General features: G+C 46.7%; 1 protein-coding gene across 1 annotated transcript; it reads right to left on the reverse strand.

Annotated features, from left to right (window-relative positions):
* Positions 1 to 47: 47 nt before the first annotated feature.
* Positions 48 to 8,124, reverse strand: LOC119555124 (mucin-19). The gene is made up of 5 exons (XM_037866348.1): positions 7,525 to 8,124; positions 3,527 to 6,809; positions 1,431 to 1,774; positions 1,126 to 1,372; positions 48 to 429 (listed from the first exon to the last, which is right to left on the reverse strand). The coding sequence occupies exons 1-4, from the start codon at positions 7,528 to 7,530 to the stop codon at positions 1,127 to 1,129; spliced, it is 3,879 nt and encodes a 1,292-aa protein (XP_037722276.1). The 5' UTR covers positions 7,531 to 8,124; the 3' UTR covers positions 48 to 429; position 1,126.
* Positions 8,125 to 10,541: the final 2,417 nt, after the last annotated feature.

Here is a 10,541-nt window from a genome sequence, read left to right on the forward strand (position 1 = left end):
CCCCCTCGGACTCGCAACTGGCTACAATAAAAAGTATGTTTACTCAATCTCATTGTCGAGCACCCCCGACTGTGGCGTTCTTTAATGTCGTTTATTTGAAGTTCACATTTTACAAAATATCATATACAATCCTTTATGTACAAATAGTTGGGCATAATAAGAGGCGCGCACTTTGAGATGAGAGCAGCGCAAGCAGTTCAATAAAACGAAACGCTTATCACATGAGCACAAAACCGGGGATCCAGAGTATTCGGTGTGGAGGGCGGATATATAGTTGGATATTAGATATATCATGGCAAGATGGGCCGGATGACATCGTTGTCGTTGTGGGATTTACATAAATACGTTTAATGTTTAATGAGAAGAAGATTGGATTTGAGGCTATTTACAGTTGCTGAACGAACAAAACAATTTGCGACCTATGAAGACCTGTACATGAATATAATTTATCGAGAATCAACATTAAAGGATTAAATAAAAAAATCATTAACAGTAATTAATTTAATGATCTATCACGTTCGTAGACTATTATATAGAAAACACTAACGATTTTGTTAATTAATAACTTGAAACCTGCGATATATAGTTATTTTTAGGGAGAAGGTAATACTTTCGACCCCTGTCAATCTGACAGAATTAGTTTAAGACTCATACTTGTAATTTCTATGGCTGCCATAGACACATAATCAGTTGATACTTTAAATATTTCAAATATTTTACCATTTTATTTATTCTTTGGTGCTCTCTTGTTACATGTTTAACATTTTCTACAAGTCCAAAATTTTCTTGCAACAGGTTCCCTTTACTTATAAATTTATAAAATTATAAAGAAAGGCTAACAATGTATGTTTAATTATGCAAGTTAGGCTTCGAAAATATGGCTTCCATAACTAGTTTCACTATAAAAAGTCTGTCTTTTTGTTGTCCTATATAACATAAACGAAATATTATTTGATAGCACCTGTTTCTTTAAATTTACAAAATAATATGGGCTGATTTATATGGTAGGTAAATGTTATCGGACTTTGGTTTTGAAATAATGTATTACGTTTCAGTCCTTGACATTGATACGTAGATACTTGCTTGCATCCTTAAGATAGGCACCGTTCTAAAGTTACAACTCACCTCACGACTTAGCTTCCGTCTGACGCTTGGCCACAATTTTGCCCTGATCGCGACTGTTGATGACCTCGGCGTGGAAGCCAGTCTCCCAGTCGGCGTAGTACTTCACCGTGCGCACATTGCCATCAGGCTCCACCAGGGAGTACTCGCCCTTCACCACGTCTCCATCGCGCTCCTCCTTCTGGTGCTTGTTATCACCCGTGTGGGGATCATTCACAGCGTACTCAAAAGCATAGCGAGGGTGGGCGTCCTAGGAAGAACGGGGAATCTTTAGAGGAAGCATTCCTAAGGGGGCATAGGGCACTCACGAAGTGCTCGAGGTGCTGCTCAGGCACCACCTTCAGAGCGGCATGATGTGCCACGGGCGCCGACTTCAAGTAGGCGGTGGCTGCCACGGGGGCGTGGCTGCTGAGGGCTGGCACACTTGGAGCATACCGATAGAACCCGGCTCCCAGAGGTCCGATTCCGCCCACTCCGTGCGAGTATCCGCTCAAGGAGGAGTCCATATGGGCCAGCGAGGATGGGGCTGGGGCCAGACCAGACCCATGCGTCAGCAGACCGTGGTAGGACAGGGCTGGAGACACGGCTGCGTGACCCAAAGAGATGGCTCCGTAGTAGCCGCCAGTTGGACCTGCTCCATGTCCTAAATTACCTGGAAGGACGAGTTTGATACGATGTTGTATTGCTTGTGATATGGTGATATAACAAACGTACTCTTCTGTATATAAACACTTAAGAAGTTATGTTAGGTCTTATAAAATATAATACTTGAAAGGATCTTTAAATATGAAAAGGCTTTATGTTCTAGCATTTTCAGTGATCAAACCGTATGGCGTTTATGAAGGACATATGTCAACTATGAAGGCCATGAACATATCATGGACAATTAATTACAATCAATAAATGTTTTTAAAATGGTATAAGACACAATATTACCAAGCGATTGTTCTCATGGGAACTATACAAGAGTATAAGAAGCAATATAAAAAGCAGTGGCGGATCCAGAGACGATTCTTGGGGGGGGGGGAAATTGAACTTATTCTTCGATTTGGGGTTCAAACTTATTATTGCGAGAGAAATACAGTACAAATTATAAAACAAAAATTATCCATCCCAATTTTTAGGTAAACAAAGTGGTTATATTTGAAAAGTCAACCATATGCATGCATTACAGAGTGCATGCATTTTCAGGTTCTGTGGTTCCAAGGGGGGGGAAATTTCCCTATTACCCCCCCCGTGGATCCGCCACTGTAAAAAGAAATGTACGAATGTGATAGTTACGTTTCAATTAATTGAAAGACCTCGCAAAATATTGAGTAAACGATGATAATGTTTAAATGTATATTGTAATCTCTTACTTAAGCCATTTACAACAATTACAAATATAGACAGAAACGCTTCCGTTTCCCTGTTCAATTTTTTTTACTCGACCACTATTTAAATATTTAGTTGATTGAATCAAAATTAGCTTAAGTTTGTAATTAAATCTTACATTGTATCCAAGTTATATTACAAGAAAGAACGCTATAGTCGAGTGCCTCGACTATCAGATACCCGTTACTCAGCTAAAGGGACCAAAGGGAAATGGAAATAAGCAAGCAGCAAAGCAAGACTGAAATGCGCCACCTACCGGCGGTAGACAGATTTAAGCGTTATGGGCGTTAGGGTGGGCGTGGAAAATTTTTTTTTTGGTCAATCGATAGGTATTGACGAGACCGATACAGTTCAGTTAAAATTTTATATCTAGCATGAAAATTGTGGGCGCCACAGGCTTGGGCGGTTTGTGGGCGTTAGAGTGGGCGTGGCATACTCGCGTATCAAAATTGCGCTGCGTACAAAGGTTCGGAATCTAAATCTGAAATCCTGATTCTATATCTTTGATAGTTTCCGAGATATCCACGTTCATATTTACGATTTTTTGAAGTTTGGGGGCGGTTTGTGGGCGATAAAGTGGGCGTGGCAAACTTTTTTTTAAGTCAATCGATAGGTATTGATGAGAACAATACATTTCAGTTAAAATTTTTATTCTAGCATCAAAACTGTAGGAGCAACAGTTTTGGGCGGTTTGTGGGCGTAAAAGTGGGCGTGGCACTCTACTGAAACAAACTTGCGCTGCGTAAGAAGCTCAGGAATCTGCACGCCAAATCTCAATAGCCTAGCTCTCATAGTTTCCAAGATCTCAGCGTTCATCCGGACAGACAGACGGACAGACGGACAGACGGACAGACGGACAGACGGACATGGCTAGATCGACTCGGCTAGTGATCCTGATCAAGAATATATATACTTTATGGGGTCGGAAACGCTTCCTTCTGCCTGTTACATACTTTCCGACGAATCTAGTATACCCTTTTACTCTACGAGTAACGGGTATAATTATAAGAGGGTTGTGTAAAAGACTTACCCGCATGGATACCGTAGGCTGTGCTGCTAGCCAGCTTTCCTCCCAGGGAATATGCTGGAGCCGATGTCAGCTTGGTCAGAGGAGCACCAAGCAGTGCTCCGCCGTGTCCATGTCCACTGGACCCGTACCCGAGACCCAATCCCAGTGGGATCGATGGCCCTGTGCTGATGTGACTCACGGCTGGAGCGGCGGCATAAGTGGCCACCTTGGCGATGGCAGGAGCAGCTGAAATGGCCACTGCGGGCTTGGAGACATACTGGTGGGAAACTGCGCCCGAGCTATATCCCGCTCCACTTCCACCGTAACCAGTGGCCACTTTAGTGGACAACAAGGGACCAGACCCGATCACATGTCCCCCGGAAATGTGGCTCACAGCTGGAGCACCGTAGGTGGCCACTTTGGCTATTGCCGGAGCTGCTGAGATGGCCACCGCCGGCTTGGACACATACTGATGCGAGACGGCTCCCGAACTGTACCCAGACCCACTTCCTCCATATCCGTGGCCACTTGAAATCACGGGTGCCGCTGAGTATGTGGAAATGGCAGGAGCGGCGTAGGAGGCCACTTTCGAGATTGCGTGTCCAGTCGAGTAGCTGGAAATGGTAGGAGCAGCATAGCTGGCCACTTTGGCAACGCCTAGATGGGAGACGGCTCCTGAGCCACTGATTCCGTATCCTGTGGCCACCTTGGCAGGCAAGGCGATGGCCGGTGCAGCAGGCAAGTAAGCCTTGGAGAGAACAGGAGCCACTGGGGCCACTGCGATCGCCGGCTTCGAGATGTACTGATGGGAGACGGCACCACCATGGCCCGATCCTCCATAGCTCGTGGCGATCTTGGTGAGACTGGGTGCCGAAGAGTAGGTGGAAATGGCAGGAGCAGCATAAGTTGCCACCTTGGCAATGGCAGGAGCTGCTGAAATGGCCACCGCTGGCTTGGACACGTACTGATGGGAAACAGCTCCAGAGCTATATCCCGAACCACTTCCTCCATATCCAGTGGCCACTTTGGTCACCACAGGAGCTGCAGCGTAGGTGGATATGGCAGGAGCACCATAAGTGGCCACTTTGGAGATCGCAGGAGCGGTGGCATAGGTGGAGATGGCCGGAGCAGCGTATGTTGCCACTTTGGCGATTGCTGGTCCTGCGGAAATGGCCACTGCCGGCTTGGATACATACTGGTGGGAGACGGCTCCCGATCCAGAAGCTCCATAGCTTGTGGAGAGCTTGGTGATGGCAGGAGCGGATGAGTAGGTAGCCAGCGCGGGAGCAGCTGCCGGATAGGCGGCCACAATGGGCTTTGAGATGTACTGGTGGGACACATCCGCTGCCTGACTGTAGGAAACCTTGGTGAGAGCAGGAGCGGAGGAGTACGTGGCTATGGAAGGAGCCTCATAGGAGGCCACCTTCGAGATTGCAGGAGCAGTGGCATAGGTTGAGATGGCCGGAGCAGCGTATGTTGCCACTTTGGCGATTGATGGTCCTGCAGAAATGGCCACCGCCGGCTTGGAAACATATTGGTGGGAGACGGCCCCATGGCCCGATCCTCCGTAGCTCGCGATCTTTGTCACAGCGGGTGCTGATGAGTATGTGGAAAGGGCAGGAGCAGCATAAGTGGCCACCTTGGCAATGGCAGGAGCAGCTGAAATGGCCACCGCTGGCTTGGAGACATACTGATGCGAAACGGCACCCGAGCTGTATCCCGACCCACTTCCTCCGTAGCCAGTGGCCACCTTGGTCACCACTGGAGCAGAGGCGTAAGTGGAGATGGCAGGAGCAGCATAGGTTGCCACCTTGGCAATGGCAGGAGCAGCTGAAATGGCCACTGCCGGCTTGGAGACATACTGATGGGATACGGCCCCTGAGCCACTGGCTCCATAGCCAGAGCCAGAGGAATAGGTGGATAGAGTGGGAGCTGCGTAGCTGGCTACCTTTGAGATGGCAGGTCCAGTGGAGTAGCTGGAAATGGCAGGAGCAGCATAGGTGGCCACCTTGGAGATCGCCGGAGCAGTGGCATAGGTGGAGATTGCCGGAGCAGCGTATGTGGCCACTTTAGCGATTGCAGGAGCTGCGGAAATGGCCACCGCCGGCTTGGAAACATACTGATGGGAAACTGCTCCCGATCCAGAAGCTCCATAGCTCGTGGAGAGCTTGGTGATGGCGGGGCCGGATGAGTAGGTGGCCACCGTTGGAGCAGCATAAGTAGCCACCTTGGCGATGGCCGGAGCTGCGACCAAGGCGGGTTGGGAGACATACTGGTGAGACAGGGCTCCGGATGCAGTGCCTCCGTAGCTGGCAGCCACCTTGGTGATCGCCGGAGCAGCAGGATAGGTGGCCACTATGGGCTTGGAGAAGTACTGGTGGGACACATCTGCAGCCTGGCTGTACTTGGTTATTGATGGTGCATAGCTGGCGGAGTAGCCTGTTCCGTGGGAGGAGAGCAGTGAAGAAGTGGCTAATTTCAAAGCAGGGGCGGAGTAGGTAGACACCTTGGCGATCGCAGGCGCCGAATATGAAATCGATGGGGAATAGGTGGCAATCTTAGAGATGCCAGGCGAGACCTGTCCGTAGCTGTAGCCAGGGGAGCTGTAGGTCTCCACCTTGGAGTAAGCAGGAGTGGCCTTGGAGTACGTGTATCCCGGCGAGCTGTAGGACTCCACCTTGGACGTCACTGGTGGCGCATAGTAGGGAATGCTGGACGGGGCTGGGGAGGAGTACGTGGCCACCTTGGATATTCCCGGGGTGGCCGAACTGTAACTGTATCCTGGGGAAGTATACGTGGCCACTTTCGTGAGTCCCGGCGAAGGTGGCAAGTAGGAGTTGTCCAACTTGGTGATAGCTGGCGACACCAAGTTCTTGATCTCGATTCCCGAAGGCACTACGGTGGCGTACTTGGCGGCCGGCGACTTATCCGCATAGGTAATGCCCGCTCCGCCGTACTCGGCCGAAGGAGAGAACAGAGTCTTCTGCACCGGAGCTATGTACTTGTCGATCTGGGTGATGCCCCCATGAGACAACCCCTCGATTCCAGCGGAGGACTGGTACGAGCCTCCGGAACTTCCCACCGAAGTGTGCAGGAGGTGTCCGTTCTCCGAGTACGTGGAAATCGCAGGGCTCTGGCTGTACTTGGTCACTCCGGGCGAGATGGAGAACTTCACCTCCGCCGGCGGAGGATACGAGTAGCCAGCGGTGGCCGCGTGCACACAGGGCAGTAAGGGTGGAGCCAGAGTGGGCGAAGGATCCGCCAGAACCACGCTGAGCAGGCCCAGAAGGGCTACCAAAAGGAGCTGAAACCGAAATGGTGGAAAATATGTTAATCGGATATATTTAGAAACACATTTCATGAAAGGTCAAATGAGTCCTTCAATGTAGAAAATTACATTGCTTAGCTTATACCTTTATACTTATGAATTTTTAAATATAACGAAAGTATTGTTAAGCAAATCTAAAAATTATGGGTTCATTTTATAAAAAAAATCACATAAGGAAAATACCATATATATGTGTAGGGTAACCAACAGTGAACCGTTTTTTTAAGACTTAAACGGATAAAAAAAAACGTTGTATGATAGAGGTATAATGTTGTTAAAATAATATTTAGTTTTAAGATTTAAATTAATAAATGATTTGCAAAATTTATGAGAAATACCAATATTAAAGGACGATGAATTTGTTAAAGTCTCACTTGTTTGAAATTCATTTCAAATATAAATATTTGTGACAGTGCTTTTTAACAGGATTAAATTTATAAAATCGCATTTGGTTTTTATTTACGGATTATTAAAATCCATTAATCCAAAACAGATAATTATTTTTAATTTCTTCACTTTTAAGTTTTAGGGTACTTAAATTTAGATGTACATCTGAATTGTAAAAATTTTAATAAGTTTGCTCAAGTTATAATTTTACATCGCGCACTTCCTCCTGCACATATTGTAAAAGGTCCTTTTTCATTGTCCTTATAAAATGTCAAATTTCTTAATTCGTATTCCGAGGACCCACCTTCATGTTATCACTTTTAAAACTCTGCACAGTCTATGGTTGGTATTGGCTTGTAAGGATTCACGAACTCTATAGAATCTTTATTCAGTAACACACCATTTGCACTTTTCAAAAAGAATTCACAAGTTTGCGGTCCTTGGAGGTTCGATTGTAAGTCCAACGGGTTATCCTTGGGCACCTCTGAAAATCACAGTTAATTGCTCTAGTTTTGATCTCCGATTCGCTTTAGTTCTACTAAGTTCGGCTCGAAACGCAACGCAACGGATCGATTCAAATCGAATCGGAACGATTCGGGATGTAGAGCAGAGCCACGCGGCCGACTGGACTGGACTGTTGGCCAGCCCGGCCCTATAATCGCTTATATACGTTCGGTCAGTTGGCCAACACTCGCGAAAAGCTCGCACGCATGCGCAGCAGCCACGCACCAGTTTGGCGACAAAGCGACAAAAAAGTGTAACTATATGTGTAGCAAAAATCGAAGAAAAAATCGAGCAATCGAAAAATTGATCTGCTGCAAGGAAAGAGCCAAGTGAGGCACGAATGAGCTGCGACTTTGGCGCGTGCAGATGAAGAATTGATGGCTGTTCGACTCCAGCTCTCGTTTCGAGGCAGCTTTGTTCTCTCCAAGTCGGGCTGGTAACTGAAAACTGAAAACTGGCGAACTGCAACCTGCCTGGCCAATTGTTTGGCCCCACCTTCGCTCGGAGCCTCGGTTGGCAACGTTTTATTAGATCATAGTCGCGCACGCCTCGGCTCAAAAATAAACCGATCACAAAATGCGCGTGGTGCATTGTTGGCCAAGTCACTTTTTGCCACAGTTTTATTTCGCCTTTTTTAAAGATTTTTTTTTGCATACCCGTATGCTTTTAAAGCGACTTAATTTGATTTAGATTTTAATCGCGGCCATTGCGTGTAGCTTTGGAAAAAATAAATGCATACGCAATTTGCTAGGCCCCCGAGCCGAAAAAACCATAAAAAATCAAGAAAAAATAGAGAGCAATGTATGTGGAAAATAAAACAAGAATTGTGGTATTAATGTCGCTATCAATAAATTGTGTCTGCCTGTATGAGTGCGATCATGCGTGCTATGTGCCTTGGGCCTTGATTGTGCATTAGTTGGCTAAAAGGCGCATTGCCACATCATAATGCGATACAATGTGTAACTAATAGAATAGCCAGGAGATATGGCGAAGTGTTGACTTGTCGGCAATTAAGGTCACTAAGCATCGAGTGTCACCCTCTGTGCGAGGGTGGGTATACCGTCTATAGATGTCGAAAAGTGGCCAACCCAGTGCGTTAACATGGCTGATAAATCGGCTGGCTGACATGGCGGTTCGAAGAAACCTGGCCAAGAATTTGGGGTTGGGCTGGGATCGATTTTTCGTTCTTGGTGAGGATTTCAGCAACCAGTTTATAAGGTAAATCAAGCCAAAGATGCCATTTAATTTTTCACTTTCAACTAGTTGAGTAATGTTAAAATTTTAAAAAAGTAATAAAGAAATATAGAATTTTTATTTTCATTTAATTTAATCTAATCATAATAGCTTCTTCAGAGATCTTTTAAACAATTTCCCATACATTTTTTTCCATTCCCCCGCCACCTTATATAATAAAACTAACCATTACTGTGCTACCTAACAAGGCGATTACTAAACCATTTTCCTTTTGGCCAACTCCAGACATCGCCCACGAGTATTTGGCCAACAGTTTGGCAGCGATTTCACACGAGCTGCGGGAAATGCATTTTACTGGACTCATAAACACAGACCATTGGGCTACCTAAAGTCATAATTCGAGCAGTTCGATAATCCTGCCGCTCTGGCGACTTTTGCGACCGCCCCGCTGGCATCACGCATACGCCACGTTGTGCGCTCACACAGCCGAAGTGCCAAGCCCGTCGGCCTTTCTCGAAAACACACGCAATACTTGCACTCTGGCACTAACTTAACTGGTTCGCGATACTCGCACATATTTTCTGGGCTTGTAGAATTCTTGGGCGAGATCGGGCGATTATGGGGAACATAAAATCGGCGATTTTATAAATATGTTTGGCAAATTTTGAAATGTTTACGCAGCGACCTGGTCAACATGGCCGCGCTATTGAATGGGCGACAAACCATCGAGATATAGGATTCGCCGCTAAACAAAGTTGGATGTAAGTGATCCGGCTGGGGCGAAATCAAGATTTTTCAATTAAGGCCCCAGAGCGAAAGGGGGAGGGTTGGGATTTGATTTCGTCATGATGCTAAGTAGGCATGGTCGCGGGGCAGCCATGGCCAGCTGTACCCGAAGCTGTGGCTACATGGATGTATAGCTGGCTCTCTGAAGCCCGCAGATCGTTTCACCAAACTTACGCAACCGAGCGATCTGTGCGTGTGTGTGACAAATGCGTGGCGAGGCGAACTAAACTCGTCCAGCGATCAGCCTGAAGTAGGTTAAAATTCGCGCAGCTGACTTTTCGGCTCGCGTTTGCAAATGTTGAAAAATTAAAATTCAATCAAATTGCGAAAACCGTTCGCGAAAAGCCCAAATCGAATAAAAAAGCTGGCCGACAGCCCAAAACATGTTTCATGTTCAATTAACAGCATTGGTCCCGTCCCAGTCGCATTCGAAATGGTCAAATCTGCAGGAAAAGTTCCCGACTTTTTCGGACTAAGCTCTTCTCCTGGCTGTTCCGATTAAAATCGCATCATGCAACACCCAATCACCCAATCATCCGAAGCTTAATTGGTCCGCAAGGTTTATCTGCGGGCCCGGCTCTCGATCTGGATCGGCATTCTTTGGCGCGATTGCGTGTCTGGGTTTTCCGTTTTTTCTTCGATTTTTCTTTTGGCCCGGTCTGGGCTTCTAATTGAAATGTCAACGCGTGTGCTGCTCAATCAATTTTCCAGCCAGCCATTTATGGTTGCTTTTATTTCGGCAAACTCGCCTAGATTTCGCATCGGTAATCGTCTGGTCGAGAGTCTGTCTTGCCTTCTTTCCAGCTGGGTGTCTTTAATTGATTTGGCCGGCATGCG

This window comes from Drosophila subpulchrella, chromosome 3L (assembly GCF_014743375.2).
Source record: "Drosophila subpulchrella strain 33 F10 #4 breed RU33 chromosome 3L, RU_Dsub_v1.1 Primary Assembly, whole genome shotgun sequence".
NCBI lineage: Eukaryota > Metazoa > Arthropoda > Insecta > Diptera > Drosophilidae > Drosophila > Drosophila subpulchrella.